Source organism: Schistocerca piceifrons, chromosome 3 (genome assembly GCF_021461385.2).
Source record: "Schistocerca piceifrons isolate TAMUIC-IGC-003096 chromosome 3, iqSchPice1.1, whole genome shotgun sequence".
In the NCBI taxonomy this organism is placed as follows: Eukaryota; Metazoa; Arthropoda; class Insecta; order Orthoptera; family Acrididae; genus Schistocerca; species Schistocerca piceifrons.
In genome coordinates this window covers 194,373,915-194,399,404 of record NC_060140.1, presented here as the reverse complement: position 1 = coordinate 194,399,404, position 25,490 = coordinate 194,373,915, and the positions used below count along the sequence as shown (strand labels likewise).

General features: G+C 40.6%; 1 protein-coding gene across 1 annotated transcript in view; it reads left to right on the top strand.

Annotated features, from left to right (window-relative positions):
- Nucleotides 1-25,490, top strand: part of LOC124788510 — a 212,138-nt gene that overhangs the window by 126,702 nt on the left and 59,946 nt on the right. The window contains exon 10 of the mRNA XM_047255778.1: nucleotides 17,308-17,622. Coding sequence (XP_047111734.1) covers nucleotides 17,308-17,622 — 315 coding nt within the window. The remainder of the gene's footprint in view (nucleotides 1-17,307; nucleotides 17,623-25,490) is intronic.

The following is a 25,490-nucleotide window of genomic DNA, read 5'->3' as shown; positions in this document are numbered from 1 at the left end:
GTCATGATAGAGCATAGTTATGGTCAGCTGAAGAGGTTATTTCCTGTTTTGCAGTTTGCATGTGGAATTTCCATATCAAATGTTCAAATAATTATGGCTTACTGCTTTGCATTGCATAATGTTGTGAAACATCTACAGGATGAAGATTTTGAAGCTAGTACACAGAATTTCCATGACAATGGTAATAATGAAGGAGAACTGATAACTGAGAGTGAAATTCTTAAGAGAGCACGTGAAAAAAGGCAGAAAATCACAGCTCCAATACACGATGCAGGATTTTGAATTATTTTATTAATGAAAATATACAAAACTGCTTGTCATCTACAACAATCTATTGGTAACATGTTCTAAAGAACAGTATACGTATTAAAGCTATTTTCATTTTCCTCCTCATGAGCCATTGTTTTCATTGATTATTTCTGCATTCAGAAACTTCATTGCCATAGTTTCTTTTTCCATTTGCATGCTTATCAAGTTAAAATGTTCCAGCAACACTGGCCTGAGTAATTCTGTGGTACTGTGCACCTTTGTCCCATGTGTCTCTGACAAACATTTTCCTTCCTTCAGCATGGTGGCCTGTCATACGGATTTGCTGTAGGTGAGGAGATGCTTTCTGTCTCTATCTTTTAGCTTCTGAAAGTTGCAATTTCTCTAACAATTCAGGATAAGTTTCTAAAGCTGCAGTTAAAAACACTATTGTACTTCCTGCACATATCAAGCTTCCATCTGAATCAGATGAGGATATCTTTACTTGACAAGTCACATGTGCTCACTTAGAACAAATAAACCACAAGAGAGCCTTACACCTATCAAAACAGCAAACTCAAATGGCTGTGCTTGCTCAACAGAGATTGTTGACAATGCAGACAAAACAAATTGCTGGAAGCTTTTGCTTTGTGTTAGAATTAAAAGGTAGGAGCAAAAGGTAAAGGTCATTCATACAGTCTGAAGCAAAAGCTTCACTTCTTCTTTGTGATTGCGAGTAAATGCTCTGACTTCTACATTTATCCGCCTGTCATTGTGTGTGTGTGTGTGTGTGTGTGTGTGTGTGTGTGTGTGTGTGTGTGTGTGTACATTTGCATTTAGCTAGCTGAATGTGTGGTTCTGGGACTGTGGGACTGTGGGACTGAAGTTTGGCAAATAGATTGAGGTGGTGGTTTGTTTCAAGTGGGTTAGGTGAGGTAAAAAAAAGATGGGTTTAAAAGGAGGGGTTGGGGAAGGGTGGCTAACATTCAGACAGAGGCAGCAAATGTAAGTGATAGGAATATGGGAGCAAGAGGTAGCAGGGACAGTGCATAGGATTACAAAGCAAGAGCACTGGAACCAGTGAGTTTGTGTAATATGTGATAATAATGTAGGGCCGTGAATTGGGAAGGGGTAAAAAAACAGAGTAAGGTAAGACTGTTAGGAAGAAGGTGTGAGTACAAGAGATTAACTGAGATTGAGCCCAGAAGGATTACAGGAATGAAGTATGTTTTGCAAGGATAAGTCCCATCTGCGTACTTCAGAAAATCTGGTGCTGGGGAGATGTATTCAGATGGCATTGGTTGTGAAGCAGCCATCAAAATTGAGCATATACTGCCACTGTGTGCTCTATTCTGCTCTTTTACACAGTTTGGCAGAGACCAATCATTCTGTTGGACAACTGGTTCTTGGTCATGTTCACATAAAATATTGTTGAGGAATTGAGCTTAGCTTCATTCACAGGTGGTCCTGCCTCTCATGGGATAAGGTAAGACTCTGACAGCACTGGAGTAGGATTTGGTGGGTTGGTGTATTGGGCAGGTCTTGCACCTGAGTCCTACACAGGGATATGACTCGTGTGGCAAAGGGTTGAGAAAGAGAGTGGCATAGGGATGGACCATGATATGGTATAGGTTGTGTGAGCAGTGGAATGCTTCTTTAAAAGGGGTGGGAAAGGTTGTCAGTAGGATGTCCCTCATTTCCAGGCATGACAATAGATATTCAAAGCCTTAGTGAAGGACATGTTTCAGTTGCTCCAGTCCGAAATGAACATGGCATGAACAGTGATTATTAGACATCTAGGTGGTAATGTGATGGGGACGGTCATGAGTTGATGAAGGAAGTAATTTCTATCTTTAATATTAGATTCTAGACTATGAGGGTTGGAAGTGTTGGTCAACAGAAGCAGAGAGTCTTTCAGTGGGAGCACAGACCAGCTACAATGATGTGCCCAATATTGTTAAGCTTCTGGATTCTGGGAAGCTCATTATAAGATATACTGCAAAATATTAAAGATGGTAATAGAAATGTTGAAGCAAATGCATTACAAGGGAAAGATAATCACATCAGATCACAAAATAAATACAATCCATGATACAGCAGAGAAGAAGATTAGTGGAACCAAAGATGAAGAGGAGAAGATAATACACACATCAAAAAAGTTTTGCATCACCCTGGTTCCCAGAACTCCTAAAGATAGACAATGACTGTGGACATTGTATCACAGACACGCGCCCTATGACTGTTCAGATATGTTACTAAACCGCCAAAAGATGTAAACAACCAAGCATTAGCAGTGCCTATTAGACGGAGGGGGTCTGACAGCCGATCAATTGCAGTCATTCCACCAGGAAGGTGGTACAGGGCTTGAGTTGTCTGTAGTTCAACCATGCCTGGACGATCAATACTGTGGTTTGATCACATCCACATAGTCACTTTGTGCCAGAGAGGGCTCTCAACAAGGGAAGTGTCAAGGCTTCTCGGAGTGAACCAAAGTGATTTTGTTCAGACATGGAAGAGATACATAGAGACATGAACTGTTGATGACATGATTCGCTCACGCTATGCAGGTGTTGCTACTGCAGTGGATGACTACTACCTATGGATCATGGCTTGGAGGAACCCTGACGGCAATACCACCATGTTGGATAATACTTTTTGTGCAGCCACATTACGTCGTGTTACGACTCATACTGTGGACAATAGGCTGCATGATGCACAACTTCGCTCCCAACGTCCATGGCAAGGTCCATCTTTGTAACCACAACACCATACAGCATGGTGCAGATGGCCCAAACAACATGCCGAATGGACCGCTCGGGATTGGCACCACATTCTCTTCACCGATGAGTGTTGCATATTCCTTCAACCAGACAATCGTCAGAGCCATGTTTGGAGGCAACCCTGTCAGGCTGAACGCCTTAGACACATTGTCGAGCAAGTGCAGCAAGGTGAGGTTCCCTGCTGTTTTGGGGTGGCATTTTGTGGGGCCGATGTATACTGCTGGTGATCATGGAAGGCACCATAACGGCTGTACGATATGTGAATGTCATACTCCAACCGATAGTGCAACCATATCAGCAGCATATTGGTGAGGTTTTCGTCTTCATGGATGACAATTTGCACACCCATCATGCACATCTTGTAAATGACTTCCTTCAGGATAAAGACATTGCTCGACTAGAGTGGCCAGCATGCTCTCCAGACATGAACCATATTGAACTTGCCTAGGATAGATTGAAAAGGGCTGTTTATGGACAACATGACCCACCAAACACTCTGAGGGATCTAAGCAGAATCACCATTGAGGAGTGGGACAATCTGGACCAACACTGCCTTGATGAACTTGTGGATATTATGCCACAACTAATACAGGCATGCATCAATGCAATAGGATGTGCTAGTGGGTTTTAGAGGTAACAGTGTGTACAGCAATCTGGACCACCAGCTCTGAAGGTCTTGCTGTATGATGGTACAACATGCAATGTGTGGTTTTCATGAGCAGTAAAAAGGATGGAAATGATGCTTATGTCGATCTCTATTCCACTTTTCTGTACAGGTTCTGGAACTCTCAGAAACGAGGTGATGCAAAACTTTTTCTGATGTGTGTATTAAGAGTACGTGATACATTGATAACATATGCAAAATTTTTAAGAAGCATTTCATAGCTATTACTAAAAAATGGGGTTGTAGGGTTCAGTAGATACTGCAAATATGACCATCACTACACCAGTAAAGTAATATCCACCAAAAACTCTTTAAAATTAAAATAATCTATTGGTTATGATGAAATATTAACAATATTAATTTGAGAGCATCCTTGTGAGAGTAGTAACATTTTAAGTTATCAGTGCTATGAGACGTTTTTCAGTGGAACTTTACCTAAATGAGTGAAATAAGCTGAAGTTAAGTCTTTGTTTAAGAAAAAAGATAAAGAAATATTACAAATTCCTAACCAATTTCACTTTTGCATTCTTGAACATTTTAGAAAAGGTTGTATACAATTGGCTGCTTAACCATCTGACAACAAATAAATAATTAATGTCACAGTTCAGAGATCGTGGTGCCACACCAAAGTTAGCAATGCATATCAACACCACAGACATTATTGAGGTCTTGCTGCAGTCTGCAATGATGAATGGGAGATGCTGGAGTGACACCCTCTCTTTCAGCACACAGTGCCCTCACACAGACGCCAGTGTAGAGTGAAGCATGGAAGTGCTCTGCCCCAGTTCATGACCACAGCAGAAGCAGCCACCATCATTAACTGGGACTGGAGAGTTATTCAAAGTCTCAGATGGAAAATTACTCTTGTGAGTTTTGCACATTTTACTTCCAGAGAGCAGTTTGTTAATTAGTGCATCAGGTAGTGCTTTAATAGTCAATGACTGTAGTAAATCAAGAAGCACTCCTGTGCAAAGGATATATAAAATTAAGTAAATCTTTTAATCTCTCATTTAATAAAGTGAACTAATATTTCATGTGTTGTAATTCAGATGAGCCATCTCCCAGAGCAATCAAAGAACCCACAGCTATGGACAAACGATTGTAATTTCATCTGTTCATAACAGTTCCAATGATGGTAATGCTACCTATACATTCTGTGAAAATGTTAGACAATAAAGTACAAGCTATATGTGAACGTAGGTTCTCCCGGTATATACTTTAGGTGAAAAGCTCTCAGGCTTCCAAACGGATTACAGTGTTAAAATATCACAATGTTTCAATGACTATCATAGTCATTATTTTCTTGTGTAGTGTCAAGATATCTGGTGGAAGCTGTAATATTTATACTGGTAGTCGACCCCCTCCACCTGGGTGTGGGAGGCTGGGTACTGTCTGGCCGATGACTTATGAGATTTAGGGGGGGGGGGGGGGGGGGTTCACCTACAGTAATGAGGGTAGCGCATGCACTGTTAATATCTCTGTGCAGTCATTCCAGCTGTTATTGTGAACTGGAGGGTGATTCGTGTGCTTGCAATGTCTTCTTGCTAAGATGGGATTCTGTACCACACTTAGTTGGTATCTTTCATCTTTGTTGATCAGATTCTCATTAACTGCGTATTTCTATTGATTCCTTTACAACATTGTTGCAGTAGCCAGTTGCTTGGTAAAGTGTCCTAGTGTTCTGAAAGTCAAAGGTGTATTTCTCCTATGTGCTGTTCTCTGCTACTGTTGATTTCTCTGTCTGTCCCAGTTGTATGTTCCTGATGTGCTCCTCACAGTGTCTCGAAATATAATGGTGCATTTTCCCAATGTACTATTAGCCACATTCCCAGGTAATGCTATATATTATAGGTACATTCAGTTTTAGTGTGTGTTTCACAGAGCCAAGCCAAGCTCTTGTCTTCAACAGTGGTTGGAAGACTGTTTTTATGTTGGGTTATTCAAGTATACTTCCAGTTTTGGGCTGAGAGTGGTTCCAAGTACAGAAGGAAAGTAAGTCTCTTCCCTTCTTCTTCTTCTTCTTCCTCTTCCTCTTCTTCTTCCTGTTTTCCAACATCTTGTCTCTTCTTGAATGGTCTACAAATCTGTGCTTCACTGCACCCAGTTTTGCAAAATATTTCCTTCAGACATTGTACACTCCTGGAAATGGAAAAAAGAACACATTGACACCGGTGTGTCAGACCCACCATACTTGCTCCGGACACTGCGAGAGGGCTGTACAAGCAATGATCACACGCACGGCACAGCGGACACACCAGGAACCGCGGTGTTGGCCGTCGAATGGCGCTAGCTGTGCAGCATTTGTGCACCGCCGCCGTCAGTGTCAGCCAGTTTGCCGTGGCATACGGAGCTCCATCGCAGTCTTTAACACTGGTAGCATGCCGCGACAGCGTGGACGTGAACCGTATGTGCAGTTGACGGACTTTGAGCGAGGGCGTATAGTGGGCATGCGGGAGGCCGGGTGGACGTACCGCCGAATTGCTCAATACGTGGGGCGTGAGGTCTCCACAGTACATCGATGTTGTCGCCAGTGGTCGGCGGAAGGTGCACGTGCCCGTCAACCTGGGACTGGACCGCAGCGACGCACAGATGCACGCCAAGACCGTAGGATCCTACGCAGTGCCGTAGGGGACCGCACCGCCACTTCCCAGCAAATTAGGGACACTGTTGCTCCTGGGGTATCGGCGAGGACCATTCGCAACCATCTCCATGAAGCTGGGCTACGGTCCCGCACACCGTTAGGCCGTCTTCCGCTCACGCCCCAACATCGTGCAGCCCGCCTCCAGTGGTGTCGCGACAGGCATGAATGGAGGGACGAATGGAGACGTGTCGTCTTCAGCGATGAGAGTCGCTTCTGCCTTGGTGCCAATGATGGTCGTATGCGTGTTTGGCACCGTGCAGGTGAGCGCCACAATCAGGACTGCATACGACCGAGGCACACAGGGCCAACACCCGGCATCATGGTGTGGGGAGCGATCTCCTACACTGGCCGTACACCACTGGTGATCGTCGAGGGAACACTGAATAGTGCACGCTACATCCAAACCATCATCGAACCCATTGTTCTACCATTCCTAGACCGGCAAGGGAACTTGCTGTTCCAACAGGACAATGCACGTCCGCATGTATCCCGTGCCACCCAACGTGCTCTAGAAGGTGTAAGTCAACTACCCTGGCCAGCAAGATCTCCGGATCTGTCCCCCATTGAGCATGTTTGGGACTGGATGAAGCGTCGTCTCACGCGGTCTGCACGTCCAGCACGAACGCTGGTCCAACTGAGGCGCCAGGTGGAAATGGCATGGCAAGCCGTTCCACAGGACTACATCCAGCATCTCTACGATCGTCTCCATGGGAGAATAGCAGCCTGCATTGCTGCGAAAGGTGGATATACACTGTACTAGTGCCGACATTGTGCATGCTCTGTTGCCTGTGTCTATGTGCCTGTGGTTCTGTCAGTGTGATCATGTGATGTATCTGACCCCAGGAATGTGTCAATAAAGTTTCCCCTTCCTGGGACAATGAATTCACGGTGTTCTTATTTCAATTTCCAGGAGTGTAATTCCTCTGGGAGGCTTTCTTTATCACAGATGATGTGCTCCCTATGTTTTAATGTGGCCAGCATTGTCTGTAATTGTGCTGGATGGCGACAGCTTGTTGCATCCAGGTATGTTTGAATGACTGAGTGTACCATCTGCCTTCTTCCTTATTAGTATGTCCAGATAAGTGTGACAACTGCTATCCTCTATTTCCATAATGAAAGCAGTGTTTTAATGGATGCTGTCAAGGTGGCCCAGACAGTCATCCAGTGCCTGTCTGCCACACTGACCTACCATAAAAGTGTTGTTGATATAGTAGAAGAAGTGCTTGGGTTTCTGGCAAGTGTTTGAAGGACCATCTCCTCAAAATGTTCCGTGTAGAGACTTGTGATACTGGAGCCAGTGGGAAATCCATTGTCACTTCATCCATCTGTTCATGAGACTCTGTGTTGCACTTGAAGTATGTGGTTATCAGTTTATGTCCAGAGAGTTTAACTGTTTGTGGTTCAAAATGTTGAGAGAGCTGTGGCCAAGGATGTAGAGGAATTTTTGCAAAAAACCTATGCAAGTCAAAACACAGTAGCAGATCATATCTTTGTAATCACTTATCCTTAAGTATTTTCACAAAATCAGCCAAGTTCTTACCATGATGAGTGCAGTGTCCCCCAAGAGGTTTTTGAAGTCTCACCAGATTTTCAGCCAGTCCATAAGTGTGTGAATTGATGGTATTGAGTATTGCCTACAGAGACATCTATTCCTTGGAGATTTTTGGCACTCTGTATAAGCATACTGTTGCTGGCACCCTGAGGTACAGCCACCTCTTCACTGCCTCTGGTAGCTTTGAGTTCTTGAGCAGAGCCACAGTTTTTCTGGTCATTGTCAAGGTAGGAATCTTTTTGAACATCCTGTAGGCTGAGATTTGTAGCAGTGAGCCAATATTATGATGGTAGTCATTGGTACATATGAGCACCATTGCATTCCCTTTGTCTGCTAGAAGAACCATAGTAGGACACTGTAGTCATCTTATTAATTGTTAAGAAATATGCCAATTTCACCAAAATATTTAAGGACATGTACTCATAAAGAGATAACCTGCTCATGAGTTTCAGTGTTTCATAGCTTTTCACGTAAGTATCTCTGCAAGACTTTTTGGAACTGTTGTCTCAACATTTGGAGCCACAAATAGTTGAACTTCTTGGATATGCACTGACAACCACATACTTCAGGTGCAACAGAGTTTTATGAACATATGTATGGGGAGACCTCCTAGATGAACTACAACACCTAAAGGAAGTATTCTGCTAAAATGGGGACAGAGAAGTGCAGATTTGTAGGGCATTCAAGAAGAGATGAGATGCTGGAAAACGTAAGGAGGAAGAAGAATGCAAGAGATTCACTTTCCTTTCACACTTGGGACCACACTCAGCCGAAGATTACAAAGCTACTTGAAAATTAGAACTTGAAAATGGTCTTCCAACCACCACTGAAGACAAAAGAGTGGTTTGGCTCTATGAAAGACCCCACAAAGCCAAATGTACCTGGAATATACATCATCACCTGTGAATGTGTCCAACAGTACATGGGCAAATGTAACAATTTACTTTGAAAGACTGTGAGGAACACAACATACATGTGCGACTGGGAAAGACAGATAAATCAGCAATAGCAGAGCATAGCATCTAGGAGAGATGCACCTTTGACATTCAGAACATTAAGGTACTTTGCTAAGCACAGGGACTGTGGTTTAAAAGAATCTATGGAAATATGGGTTCATGAGAATCTGGTCAACAGAGATGAAGGAAACCAACTAAGTGGAATACCACATTGGCAGTAATATGATGATAGCATGCTCAGCACCATTCAAGTTGCAAGATGCAGCTAGAATATCCACACAGAGATGTGAATGGTGCACCTGCTTCTGCTCCACCCCCTCCCTACTGCAGACCCCCCCCCCCCCCCCCCCCCAGGCTTACTGACTGGACAGTACATGGCCACCCATAGCCAGGTGGAGAGGGCCCACCACCAGTATAAATATTACAGCATCCTACACTACTGGCCATTAAAATTGCTACACCAAGAAGAAATGCAGATGATAAACAGGTATTCATTGGACAAATATATTATACTAGAATTGACATGTGATTACATTTTCAATCAGAACAACCACCTATGGCCGTAATAATGGCCTTGATACCCCTGGGCACTGAGTCAGAGATTGGATGGTGTGTACAGGTACAGCTGCCCATGCAGCTTCAACACGATACCATAGTTCATCAAGAGTAGTGACTGGCATATTGTGACGGGCCAGTTGCTCAGCCACCATTGACCAGACGTTTTCAATTGGTGAGAGATCTGGAGAATGTGCTGGCCAGGGCAGCAGTCGAACATTTTCTGTATCCAGAAAGGCCTGTACACGACCTGCAACATGCGGTCATGCATTATCCTGCTGAAATGCAGGGTTTCACAGGGATCGAATGAAGGATAGAGCCACAGGTCGTAACACATCTGAAACGTAACATCCACTGTTCAAAGTGCTGTCAATGCGAACAAGAGGTGACTGGGACGTGTAACCAATGGCACCCCATATCATCACGCAGGGTGATACACCAGTATGGCAATGACGAATACACGCTTCCAATGTGCATTCACCACGATGTCGCCAAACACGGATGTGACCATCATGATGCTGTAAACAGAACCTGGATTCATCTGAAAAAATGACATTTTGCCATTCATGCACCCAGGTTTGTCGTTGAGTATAGCATCGCAGGCACTCCCATCTGTGATGCAGCGTCAAGGGTAACCGCAGCCATGGTCTCCGACCTGATAGTCCATGCTGCTGCAAACGTCATCGAACTGTTCATGCAGATGGTTGTTGTCTTGCAAAGGTCCCAATCTGTTGACTCAGGGATCGAGAGGTGGCTGCACGATCCATTACAGCCATGTGGATAAGATGCCTATCATCTCGACTGCTAGTGATACAGGGCCGTTGGGATCCAGCATGGCGTTCCATATTACTCTCCTGAACGCACCGATTCCATATTCTGCAAACAGCCATTGGATCTCGACCAATGTGAGCAGCAATGTCATGATACGATAAACCGCAATCGCGATAGGCTACAATCCAATGTTTATCAAAGTTGGAAACGTGATGGTATGCATTTCTCCTCCTTACACGAGGCATCACAACAACGTTTCACCAGGCAACGCCAGTCAACTGCTGTTTGTGTATGAGAAATTGGTTGGAAACTTTCCTCATGTCAGCACGTTGTAGGTGTCGCCACCGGCGCCAACCTTGTGTGAATGCTCTGAAAAGCTAATCATTTGTATAACACAGCATCTTCTTCCTGTTGGTTAAATTTTGTAGCTGTAGCATGTCATCTTCTTGGTGTAGCAGGTTTAATGGCCAGTAGTGTATATCTAGACACTTTACCAGAACATGATGAGTCTGACACTCATCAAAACATGACAGTTCTAAGACTGCCACCTGGCTGGAAATTGAAGAGCTTTCCTCCAATTTGTGTAATAGGAAACAGTGCCAAATGGTCCAAATCATATTTCATTGATAGGAAAAAATGGTAGTCGGTAGGAAAGAGACATGCATTAAGCCATCAGGTTTCATTCAACTGGGGACTAATTAGATGTGATGTCCCACGAGGATCCACATTAGTGTTCTTACCTTTTCTTGTATATTTCAATGACCTTTCATCAGTAAAGTTACTAGATGCAAGTTTGTTTTGTCTGCAGATGATACAAAGATCACAGTAAATCACATATAGGATTAGAAAGGTTGGTTAGTAAAATTTTCATGTTTTTGTTGTTGTTGTTGTTGTTGTGGTCTTCAGTCCTGAGACTGGTTTGATGCAGCTCTCCATGCTGCTCTATCCTGTGCAAGCTTTTTCATCTCCCAGTACCTACTGCAACCTACATCCTTCTGAATCTGCTTAGTGTATTCATTTCTTGGTCTCCCTCTACGATTTTTACCCTCCACGCTGCCCTCCAATACTAAATTGGTGATCCCTTGATGCCTCAGAACATGTCCTACCAACCGATCCCTTCTTCTGGTCAAGTTGTGCCACAAACTTCTCTTCTCCCCAATCCTATTCAATACTTCCTCATTAGTTATGTGATCTACCCATCTAATCTTCAGCATTCTTCTGTAGCACCACATTTCAAAAGCTTCTATTCTCTTCTTGTCCAAACTATGTATCGTCCATGTTTCACTTCCATACATGGCTACACTCCACACAAATACTTTCAGAAATGACTTCCTGACACTTAAATCAATACTGGATGTTAACAAATTTCTCTTCTTCAGAAACGCTTTCCTTGCCATTGCCAGTCTACATTTTATATCCTCTCTACTTCGACCATCATCAGTTATTTTACTCCCAAAATAGCAAAACTCCTTTACTACTTTAAGTGCCTCATTTCCTAATCTAATTCCCTCAGCATCACCCGACTTAATTAGACTACATTCCATTATCCTTGTTTTGCTTTTGTTGATGTTCATCTTATATCCTCCTTTCAAGACACTGTCCATTCCATTCAACTGCTCTTCCAAGTCTTTTGCTGTCTCTGACAGAATTACAATATCATCGGCGAACCTCAAAGTTTTTATTTCTTCTCCATGAATTTTAATACCTACTCCGAATTTTTCTTTTGTTTCCTTTACTGCTTGCTCAATATACAGATTGAACAACATCAGGGAGAGGCTACAACCCTGTCTTACACCCTTCCCAACCACTGCTTCCCATTCAAGTCCCTCGACTCTTATAACTGCCATCTGGTTTCTGTACAAATTGTAAATAGCCTTTCGCTCCCTGTATTTTACCCCTGCCACCTTTAGAATTTGAAAGAGAGTATTCCAGTCAACATTGTCGAAGGCTTTCTCTAAGTCTACAAATGCTAGAAACGTAGGTTTGCCTTTCCTTAATCTTTCTTCTAAGATAAGTCGTAAGGTCAGTATTGCCTCACGTGTTCCAGTGTTTCTACGGAATCCAAACTGATCTTCCCCGAGGTTGGCTTCTACTAGTTTTTCCATTCGTCTGTAAAGAATTCATGTTAGTATTTTGCAGCTGTGACTTATTAAACTGATAGTTCGGTAATTTTCACATCTGTCAACACCTGCTTTCTTTGGGATTGGAATTATTATATTCTTCTTGAAGTCTGAGGGTATTTCGCCTGTTTCATACATCTTGCTCACCAGATGGTAGAGTTTTGTCAGGACTGGCTCTCCCAAGACCGTCAGTAGTTCCAATGGAATGTTGTCTACTCCCGGGGCCTTGTTTCGACTCAGGTCTTTCAGTGTGCTGTCTAACTCTTCACGCAGTATCATATCTCCCATTTCATCTTCATCTACATCCTCTTCCATTTCCATAATATTGTCCTCAAGTACATCGCCCTTGTATAGACCCTCTATATACTCCTTCCACCTTTCTGCTTTCCCTTCTTTGATTAGAACTGGGTTTCCATCTGAGCTCTTGATACTCATACAAGTCGTTCTCTTAACTCCAAAGGTCTCTTTAGTTTTCCTGTAGGCAGTATCTATCTTACCCCTAGTGAGATAGGCCTCTACATCCTTACATTTGTCCTCTAGCCATCCCTGCTTAGCTATTTTGCACTTCCTGTCGATTTCATTTTTGAGACGTTTGTATTCCTTTTTGCCTGCTTCATTTACTGCATTTTTATACTTTCTCCTTTCATCAATTAAATTCAATATTTCTTCTGTTACCCAAGGATTTCTACTAGTCCTCGTGTTTTTACCTACTTGATCCTCTGCTGCCTTCGCAACTTCATCCCTCAAAGCTACCCATTCTTCTTCTACTGTATTTCTTTCCCCCATTCCTGTCAATTGTTCCATTATGCTCTCCCTGAAACTCTGTACAACCTCTGGTTCTTTCAGTTTATCCAGGTCCCATCTCCTTAAATTCCCACCTTTTTGCAGTTTCTTCAGTTTTAATCTACAGGTCATAACCAATAGATTGTGGTCAGAGTCCACATCTGCCCCTGGAAACGTCTTACAATTTAAAACCTGGTTCCTAAATCTCTATCTTACCATTATATAATCTATCTGATACCTTTTAGTATCTCCAGGGTTCTTCCATGTATACAACCTTCTTTCATGATTCTTAAACCAAGTGTTAGTTATGATTATGTTGTGCTCTGTGCAAAATTCTACCAGGCGGCTTCCTCTTTCATTTCTTAGCCCCAATCCATATTCACCTACTATGTTTCCTTCTCTCCCTTTTCCTACCCTCGAATTCCAGTCACCCATGACTATTAAATTTTCGTCTCCCTTCACAATCTGAATAATTTCTTTTATTTCATCATACATTTCTTCAATTTCTTCGTCATCTGCAGAGCCAGTTGGCATATAAACTTGTACTACTGTAGTAGGTGTGGGCTTCATATCTATCTTGGCCACAATAATGCGTTCACTATGCTGTTTGTAGTAGCTTACCCGCATTCCTATTTTCCTATTCATTATTAAACCTACTCCTGCATTACCCCTATTTGATTTTGTGTTTATAACCCTGTAGTCACCCGACCAGAAGTCTTGTTCCTCCTGCCACCGAACTTCACTAATTCCCACTATATCTAACTTCAAACCTATCCATTTCCCTTTTTAAATTTTCTAACCTACCTGCCCGATTAAGGGATCTGACATTCCACGCTCCGTTCCGTAGAACGCTAGGTTTCTTTCTCCTGATAACATCCTCTTGAGTAGTCCCCGCCCAGAGATCCGAATGGGGGACTATTTTACCTCCAGAATATTTTACCCAAGAGAACGCCATCATCATTTAATCGTACAGTAAAGCTGCATGCCCTCGGGAAAAATTACGGCTGTAGTTTCCCCTTGCTTTCAGCCGTTCGCAGTACCAGCACAGCAAGGCCGTTTTGGTTATTGTTACAAGGCCAGATCAGTCAATCATCCAGACTGTTGCCCTTGCAACTACTGAAAAGGCTGCTGCCCCTCTTCAGGAACCACACGTTTGTCTGGCCTCTAAACAGATACCCCTCCATTGTGGTTGCACCTACGGTACGGCTTTCTGTATCGCTGAGGCACGCAAGCCTCCCCACCAACGGCAAGGTCCATGGTTCATGGGGGGGAATATTTTCATGGTCAGACCTAATAAGAGGCTTCCCACCAATATATGATTAAAATATAATGGCAAGCAAATAGAGGAAGTTGACAGTGTTAAATTCTTGGGATTACAGCTTGATAATAAATTAAAATTGGGGGAGCATACCACAGCACTGCTGAAGCCCCTAAGAAAATGTCTATTTGCAAACAAATGTCAGTGATAAGCATTGAGTACCAGGCAAGAGCTACACAACAAATACTGTGAGAGGCCATCACCACTCAGGCACACTCTCTCACCTGGCATCTCTCAGTTCCATGCAGCAGGCTTCAGAGGGCACTCACAAATGTGGAGCGCTTCCCACTTCCATATGACTTCCTCCAGTGTGTCATACTTATCTGCCATTAGTGTGAAGTCAATAGGGAATGTTGTCAACCTCAGACTACGTTGCAGACATGGAAATTCTTCCTCTGATAGGCATCAAAACATGATGTGCTGTGGACACTTGCACAGTTACAGACCAGCAGTTAGACAGTACAGTCTGGTACCTGCAGCTGGCTCAGTACAGCACTGCTAAGACTGCCTTCCAATGTAGCAGTCACTATTTTCAGAGGACCTGAACCAACCCAGAGTGTCTCCAATATTTCATTCAGTTATAGTAATGATGTCAAAGACTGCCAAGAGACAGCAAAGATATCTTTGTATTAAGTATCAAACAATGGAAAAACAAGGATGGATTGTAACAATACTATGGAAAGGACAGTTGGTACTCGCCATAAAGTGGAGATGCAGAGTCACAGATATGCACAGCAAAAAGAATATCAGAAAATGAGCTTTCAGCCAACAAGGCCTTCATTGAAAATAGGCGACATACACTCACGCAAATGCAGCTCACAGACACATGTCCACAGTCTCTCACTGCTGAGGCCAGACTGTGAGTTGATGAACTGGTGGAAACAACTAACATCCTGGAGATTATTCCAATGACTTCTTACTGAAGAACTGAATATGAAATGTGTTACAGCAAAATTCACTCTATGTATGCTTTCTGATGACCATAGAGCCATTCACTTACATATGGGCCAGGAATTGAAAGAACAGTCAGAAACCGATCTCGATTTTCATGCAAAAGTCAACACAGGCAACAAATTGTGGTTTTTTTTTTTTTTTTTTTTTTTTTTTTTTTTTTTTTTTTTTTTTTTTTTTTTTTTCCCCCCCCCCCCCCCCCCAAGGGGATCGTCCACCATGAGTTCATCCCCCATTGTACCACAATTAACTGCTTTACTGCTGTCAAGTGCTGAAATGATTACATGAAGCAGTATGAAAAAATGATCCACATTGTGGTAATCAGGAGACTCAACACAACACCTCTGTGCACACAACAATGAGTGTCCGGCAGTTTCTGGCCAAAAACCAAATGGCAATGATTTCTCGCCACTCCTGCAACTGGACCTGGTCTCTGAAACTTTTTTATTCCCAAGAATAAAAAGAAGCCTGAAAGAAGACTATTTTCAAGATGTAGAAGAAGTGGGAAAAAAATACTAGAAGCACTAATCAGCATAACATCAGACACATTTGAAAACCATTTCCACCAGTGAAAAAAACATTGAGACAAGTCTGTCATGTCTATTGGGCATTTTTAAGTTTTGAAAATGCTGCATCAAATACACTGGTGTCTCGTTCATATTTTGCTTACTTCCATTCTCTAATGTTGTGCATAATTATTTTTTGTGATAACTTCAATTTTTCTGGCTCCAACAACATGTAATAAGAATTATCTGTGGTGTGAACACAAGAATGTCTTGCAGAGGCCTTTTTGGGGAACTAGGGATACTAACAACTGTGTCATTAAAAATAAATCTCTTTTTCAAACCAAGAACCAGTTCTTGGAGAGGTGTTCATTATTTAGGTACACACATTATCAGTAACTTTCCAGCAGCCACAAAAAGTTTAACTACTAATAAAGTTCAGTTTAAGAGAGACTGAAGTGTATATGTTATTGATTATATCACATAACATGAGTATTATGTATAATCTGTACAATTCAGTACAGTACTGTGATCATTGGAAGTAAATGTTGTAAAATGATTTTTTTATTTCATGATGCATGGCTACAATAGCCTAAAAATTGTCATATGAACCTCAGTGTGCTGAACATTTATAGATTTTGTGACAAGCTATTATTAACTTCTAGATGAAAATATGTTTATGATTTTTTGACTCATTCCACATCCATATGGACCATTACACTTTAGATCTCTGTAAGTTACATTAGCATATATGCTTTTCTTTGAAAATATTTATTGTGTAGTCTTGTTTTCTGATATGTTCATCCTGAAGCTCTCCTCACTATGGATCTATGGGGGCTAAAAGTACAACTAATAGAATCCAATCATGTGGACCATGAATATGAATCACTTTGACAGGGCTTTTAGGCAGAGGAGTTAGACAGTTGGCAGATGCCATCAATCAAGTAGTCATTGCAGTTCATCAATTGTAGAGTCTTTTGCTGCAAGGAGGTTAATTAAATCAGGGTCTGTCATGAGGTTGGAGATGGGTGTCCTCCCTTCTGTTGACAGGTTTGTTTTCTTGGAATGAGGCCTAGGGAAGAATGGTGACTCTGTGTGAACCTTCTGCATCTTCTTCCCACATCCCTATCCTGCACATCTGCTGCCTCTCTCCAAGTCATCAACCAACCTACCCCAATCCTTCCATCTCCACCCACTTCTTTCCTCCTTTCACCTATCCCACTCAACGTAGCCCCTTTCCGCAGCCTACCTGCCAAATAGCAGTCATAGCGTAATGTATTCAGCCAGCACAATTTATGTGTGTGTGTGTGTGTGTGTGTGTGTGTGTGTGTGTGTACTTAACTTGAAAAAGGATTTGTCTGAAAGCTTATTGAGTTAGTAGTGTGAATATTGTAAATATGTTATTGAAACCAATTCATATATTTGATCAGCACATTTGTTAACAGTATTTTATTATTTGTATTTTAGATGAAACAGAATCAGTAGGATGGAAGAAGTCAGACTGGCAAGCAGGAGCTGTTGACCTTTATTGCAATGTTAAAAGAGTGTTGGAGTACTGTCGTTTTGTGAAACCATCTGGAGAGTCATTCAGAGCTGCTGAAGGACTTGGAATAAGTGGTTTAATTTATTATGGGAAGGGTCTTCAAAGTGGAGATTGTGGAATCACTGTGTCAGCTTTGTCAGAAGAGGATTTTGGTACTTGGAGATGTATCATTGGTGTGTCTGTTGAGGGCACCATAGAGACAGAGACAAGGCTCATCAACATTCATGGCACCACAAAAGGTAAATATCATTTATGTATAATAGTGTGTGAAAGTGTGCATGAAAATAAATCATTAAAGAAAGCAACCAGTGCAAAGTCTCTTGATTTGTTTGCTCAAAGATAGTTTCAGATAAGTGAACAGACCTATACAAATTCAACAAATTATTATTCTCTACTCTAATGTCTGGAAAATTATGAACAAAACTTACTGGTAGGTAATTATGTTAATGTGAACAGCTATTTATGCAGACATCTACAATACTATTCATACTGGGTTGTGTCAAAAGCACATTAGGAAAATATATTTTTGTGCTACTACATGAGAGGGAGAGACTCCATCTCATTGACGTAAATGTAATTGCCATGTGGCTAGGGCCTCCTGTTGGGTAGACCGTTCACCTGGTGCAAGTCTTTCGAGGTGCAGCCACTCCAGCGATTTGCATGTCAATGGGGATGTACCTCAGGCAACACTCTGTTAGTACTGAATTTAATACCAGTACCCCTTTTTCCAGAATACAGCAAGCAAAATGAGCTTGCAAAATAATATTTTCAACCTGGGATGTCTAAATAATGGACAAAAATTCTATATATCATTTCACAACATATACTGAAATATGTGTGATATCATCATGATATAATTAACAGATTAACATAGCTGCTATTAACTGACTTCTGAAAGTTATTTGACATTCACTGGATACTCTTAACAACACACAGTGAATCTGAATACATGTGGAACTTAGCCACTTTAGATTTAAAGCTCAATAACATCCTTTACCAGGGCTTTGACTACTTCTTGCTGCACCCTGAGATGGGTATATCCTCTGCAAAATCCCAACCACATTACCCAAAATAGTGTCCTGCCACTCACACAACCTGTAGAATATGCTTGTCTATCCCTATAACAATCCTGCTTGCATTCCTGCATTCCTTGTGACTGACCCAGATGCAACACCTGTCCCATAGACTCATTCACCACATCCTACTGCAATCCAGACAAAGGCATTTATTACCCTACAAAAGAAAGCGTCATGTCTGAAATTACCCATGTTGTATATCAGTTATGCTGCAGTTACTCTGCAGTATTCTATGTGGACTTGACAAGTAACCAATGTCTGTTCATATGAATGGTCACTCCCAAACTGTGGCCAAATGCAAACTTGACCATTCAATTGCTTAAAATGCTTTGTACCACAACACAACAGCTGCTTCACTATATGAATGATTTGGATACTTCCTTCCAACACGAGTTTAGCTGAACTACACATGTGGGGATTGTCCTTCCAACATATACTGTACTCTTGCAAACCCCCTGGCTAAAACCTCTGCTAACCTGTTTCCCATTGCCTCACCTTGCCTGATTGCTTCTCTCTTCTGTCCACATCACCCCTGACCAGATTGTGTACTGCCTTCTTCCACTAGTCTCCCCCCCCCCCTCATGCAAAGCAGCCCATGCTTTCTCTCTATTTTCCACCCCTCTCTTACCCCACTTCCTTCATCCTCTGCAGCCACACTGAGTCATCTGTCAAAAGACCTGCATCACAATACTCTACCACCCCACCTTTCATTCTGGGTCCTTCCCTACCCCCCCAAATAGAAATAACACACAGATAGCTCACAGAATTGTCAAAACTGTAATTTTTATTAGCTAACTAGCTGAAAAAGATCCACTTCATGTGGTTTTATTTTATTTTGTTTTCTGCAAACATTTCAGATCACTCAAGAACATTTCAGATTGCAGTAAAAATCAACATTAAAAAATTCATAAAAATATTAGTAAGCTAAGTTGAAAAGAACCCTCAAATGCTCCAAAATACTCTCCAATACTCTTAAATTCACTGTAGTATTCAACAATACCCTAATTTGAAGCCACTTCTTTACAGAACATGGAGAACATTCCAAAATATTTGAGAACAGTAAAAAAATTAAGGTACTTCCTACAGCATTTGAGAATATTTTGGAATTTAGAGAAATAAAACTTTTCTTTGTTTTCACTATATTTCATACTTAAATAAATTATTCTGTCCCAATACTTGCTTATGAACTACAGTTGTCATCTTGTTATTTGGTGATTGGATGCATAAATTCTTTGGGTTTCCCCACCCCTAGATAAAGCTACATGTAGCTGACTATGTTAACAGCATGGTTCTTTCAAATTGTACCACAACATATTTACGTCTGTCTTTGTGCCTTATTTATAGTGATACTAAATCTTGATGTCTCTGGAAATTAAACTCTTTTGAATTGAAATGTCAGTTCAGAAGATATGAGTGGAGTCCTCAGGATAAATCCTGTTTTTCCTTTAGCTCTTCCTGATATTATTTTTGATTCAATTATATTGTCTGATAACTGTTCATGACCATTTTATATTTTTATTTTTAAATTAATACCAAAATGATTCTTTCAAATAAACGACTTGTATAATTTTGAAAAATCTTTATCTATTAACTCTTTGAGCTGTTGACAATGTCATATAAATGATTTGTAAGTTCAAAAGCTGAATTCTACAGGTTAGTCAACATTCTCAAATATCTCTAATACCACCTCCATCCATTTCTCCCTTCCTCAAATGTAAGACATGGATCTATCTTAGCCTGAATCCTATTTTGCCTGTACTCCCTCTTAAACATGTCTTTACTACTTCCTTTGTGGTTCTGTGTGTGTGGAAAGATCCAGCAAAATAAAAGAAAATGTGTTCTTTGAATATTACTTCAAACAAATAGTACAGAAGCCTGCTCCTAATGAAAATGTATTAGATCTAATGGCTGCAAATAGTCCTTACCTAATTGATATTGTCTGCACTGAAAACAGTATTAGTGACCATGAAGCACTTGTTGCAACAATGATTACTAAAGTATAAAACACAGCAAAAACAAGTATGAAGATTTTCATTTTTAGTAACCTATATAAAGAGGCAGTAGCATTGTATATAAGAAGAGAAATTCAAAATATTTAGCCCTGAGCAAGAGCACGTAGAACAATTATGTCTTATGTTTAAATATTGATTAGCCTTGCACTGCATAAATGAATACCAAGTAGAACAGTTTATGGTGAAAGTGATCTTCCATGGTATCATATCACTGTAGATAAACTTCTGAAGAAACAGTGGCTGTTGTAAAATAGATGTAAAACAAAGCATAGAACAAAACATAGATAGACAAGTTGGTTGGTCAGTTGGTTTTTGGGGCTGAAGGGAGCAGGGGCCAGACTACAAAGGCCATTGGTCCCAAGACAGACATACAGAGAGAGAGAGAGAGAGAGAGAGAGAGAGAGAGAGAGAGAGAGAGAGAGAGGGAGACAGAATGAAATGCATTTTGCTGTAACTAGGGAAACCTTTTGAGACCTCCAATGACTACTGTACTAGAATCTTTTTGGAAGACCTCTCATAAAACCCAAATAAATTGTATTCATATGTTAAGGCTGTCAGTGAAACTGAGGTTATTGCCCAGGGATTACACGGAAACTGAAATCTGGTGCAACAAAGCAAAATCAAAAATGCTTAAGTCCATTTTCAAATAGAATCTTACTAAAAAAGAGACAAATGTGCAGCTCCGGTTTAAGTCTCACACAACTGCAAAGATGCATGATATAGCCCCAATGGCATTGAGAAACACCTGAAATGAGTCAAATTTGTCAAGGATCCAGGGCCCAATGGAATGCCTGCCAGAGTCTATACAGAATTTGCATATGCGTTAGACCCCTTTTTACCCATAATATAGTAAGGACCCATGGAACAAAAATAATGCCTAGTGATTTGAAGAAAGCACAGGTCACAATCATTTACAAGAAAATCATCATTCAGTCTGACTGATGTCCATCTGTTGAAGAATCACAGAAATATTCTGAGCTCAACTGTAATAAGGTACTGCAAATAGAATGACAGCCTCTATACCAATAAGTATGATTTCTTAAAACTCATATCATACAAAACCCAACTTAATCCTTTCTCACACGACATACTGGAACCCATGGACCAAGGTAATATGGTGGATGCACTATTTCTTGACTGTCAAAATGCTTTTGAGAGGATCTCTCGGAGGGGAGGACCCAGATGTTGTCTTGAATGAAGAGTTCTTTGTTGTTGTTGTGATCTTCACTCCAGGGACTGCTTTGATGCAGCTCTCCATGCTACTCTATCCTGTGCAAGCTTCTTCTTCTCCAGGTACCTACTGCAACCAAAATCCTTCTGAATCTGCTTAGTGTATTCATCTTTTGGTCTCCCTCTACAATGTTTACCCTCCACATTGCCCTCTAATACTAAATTGGTGATCCCTTGATGCTTCACAACATGTCCTATCAACTGATCCCTTCTTCTAGTCAAGTTGTGTCACAAATTCCTCTTCTCCTCAGTTCTATTCAGTACCTCCTCATTATTTACATGATCTACCCATCTAACCTTCACCATTCTTCTGGAGCACCACATTTTGAAAGCTTCTATTCTCTTCTTGTCGAAGCTATTAATCGCCCATGTTTCACTTCCATACAGGGCCTCACTCCATATAAATACTTTCAGAAAAGACTTCCTGGCACTTACATCTACACTTGACATTAACAAATTTCTCTTCTTCAACAACACTTTCATGGCCATTACCAGTCTACATTTTATATCCTCTCTACTTCGATCATCATCAGTCATTTTGCTCACCAAACAGCAAAACTCATCTACTACTTTAAGTGTCTCATTTCCTAGTCTAATTCCCAGAGCATCACCTGCTTTAATTTGACTACATTCTATTATCCTTGTTTTACTTTTGTTGATGTTCATCTTATATCCTCATTTCAAGACACTGTCCATTCCCTTCAATTGCTCTTCCAGGTCCTTTGCTGTCTCTGACAGAATTACAATGTCATTGGCCAACCTCAGAGTTTTTATTTCTTCTCCATGGATTTTAATTCCTACTCCAATTCTTTTTTCCTTCACTGCTTGCTCAATATATAGATTGAATAACATTAGGAATAGGCTACAACCCTGTCTCACTCCTTTCCCAACCATTGCTTCCTTTCATGTCCCTCGACTCTTATAACTGCCATCTGATTTCTGCACCAATTGTAAATAGCCTTTCGCTCCCTGTATTTTACCCCTGCCACCTGCAGAATTTGAAAGAGAGCATTCCAATCAACATTGTCAAAAGCTTTCTCTAAGTCTACAAATGCTATAAACATAGGTTTGCCTTTCCTTAATCTATTTTCTAAGATAAGTTGTAGGGACAGTATTGCCTCACCTGTTCCATCATTTCTATGGAATCCAAACTGATCTTCCCTGAGGTCGGCTTCTACCAGTCCTTCCAATCATCTGTAAGGAATCCATGTTAGTATCTTCATGTTAGTATTTTACAGCCATAACTTATTAAACTTATAGTTTGGTAATTTTCTCACCTGTCAACACCTGCTTCCCTTGGGATTGGAATTATTATATTCTTCTTGAAGCTTGAAGGTATTTTTCCTGTCTCATACATCTTGCTCACCAGATAGAAGAGTTTTGTCATGGCTGGCTCTACCAATGCTATCTGTAACTTTAACAAAATGTTGTCTACTCCTGGGGCCTTGTTTTGACTTAAGTCTTTCAGTGCTGTGTCAAACTCTTCAAGCAATATCATATCTCCCATTTCATCTTCATCTAAGCCCTCTTCCATTTCCATAATATTGCCCTCAAGTACATCACCCTTGTATAAACCCTCTATATACTCCTTCCACCTTTCTGCTTTCCCTTCTTTGCTTAGAACTGGGTTTCCATCTGAGCTCTTGATATTCATACAAGCAGTTCACTTTTCACCAAAGTTCTCTTTAATTTTCCTGTAGGCAATATCTATCTTACCCCTAGTGATATACGCCTCTACATCCTTACATTTGTCCTCTATCCATCACTGCTTAGCCATTTTGCACTTCCTGTCAATCTCATTTTTGAGATGTTTCTACTCCTTTTTGGCTGTTTCATTTATTGCACATTTAAATTTTTTCCTTTCATCAGTTAAATTCAGTATCTCTTGCATTACCCAAGGATTTCTATTAGCCCTTGTCTTTTTAACTACTTGATCCTCTGCTGCCTTCACTATTTCATCCCTCAAAGCTACCCATTTTCTTCTACTGTATTTCTTTCCCATGTTCTCACCAATCATTCCTTAATGCTCTATCTGAAACTCCCCACAACCTCTGGTTCTTTCAGTTTATCCAGGTCCCATTTCCTTAAATTCCTCCCTTTTTGCAATTTCTTCAGTTTTAATCTACGGTTTTTTACGGTAGGGAGGACAGAAAGAAACCAAATTTTAAGAGAGGTTAGAACTGAGAAAAACCTTCAGTTTGAGAAAGAAACCAAAAAACATAATTCTAGCTTATTACATCATCATAAACAGCTATTGGTTAAGAATTTTTAACAGTCAGCAGATATTTTAACTCTTCCCAATTTTAAGTCAGTCAATGTTAAATGTCAGCTATCTTTATTGTATCAAAATATTCGAGGACTGAGAAATAAAATTAATGAATTAACTATCTGCATAGATGAATTAAAGTCTTCACACCCAGCTGACATAATCTGCCTCTCTGAACATCATGTGACTACTGGTATAGATCTTTTAAGTGTTATAGGGTTTAGGTTAGCATCTCATTTTTGTAGATCAGAAATGGAGGAAGGAGGAGTTGCCACATTCATCAGGAACTGTCATAAATTTAAGAACATAGACATTCATAAATTTTGCCTAGAACAGCATATGGAAGCATGTGCAACAGAAGTAGAATTTTACAAAAAATCCTTCATAATATTAAGTGTATATTGAGAACCTGCAAGTAACTTTAATCTGTTTGTAAAGCACCTTGAAGCTGTACTGGCCCATTTAACAACCAAAAACAAAGAAATAATGGTTGCTGGTGATTTCAATGTAGATTTCCTTAAAGACTCTCCCAATAAGAACTTATTTGAGCTAGTAACACTATCATTCAACTTAATTCCCACTGTAAAGTTCCCCACTAGGGTAGCCAATTGCTCACAAACAGCCATTGATGATATCTCTCTAGAAAAGTCCAAAGAACAAAATTATATTACAAAACCAATAGTCAATAGCCTCTCAGACCATGACATGCAGTTCCTTCTGTTAAATGTTAATACTGAACAGGGTATAAAATCTGTTAAATCTGAGCTCAAGATGGTAATCAATAAGCCAAAAATCGATTACTTTAGGACACTCCTCAGACATATTCACTGGACTGATGTTTACAATGCTCATGGCATCAATGAAAAATATAACACTTTTGCTAATAAAGTGCTTACCTTATTTGAACAGTGTTTTCCCCCAGTACTTACCAAGGTTAGAGCAAAGTCTACAAAGAAGCTATGGATTACTCAAGGAATAGGGGTATCTTGTAAAACAAAAAGAAAACTGTATCTGTCAATCCGAAACAGTTCCAATGTTGATGCTATAGCACATTACAAGAAATACTGCAAAATATTACTGTAATACAGACATCAAAGCAAATATATTACAAGGAAAAGATAGTCATATCAGATAACAAAATAAAGACAATATGGCATATAGTGAAGGGAGAGACCGGTAGAACCAGACATGAAGAGGAACAAATAGCATTAAGAGTAAATGACATATTGGTGACAGACATGTATAGTGTCAGAACTTATTAACAAACATTTTATAACTGTTACTGAAAAGATGGGGTTGTCAGGTTCAGTAAATACTACTATGGAATACCTCAGACCAGATATTTCAAGTAACTTCCATAATATGAATTTGACCCTCACTACCCCAGCAGAAATAATGTCCATCATAAAATCTTTAAAATCAAAAACATCTAGTGGGTATGATGAAATATCAACAAAGTTAATTAAAGAATATGATTATGAGCTAAGTAACACATTAAGCTATCTGTGTAACCAGTTGTTTAT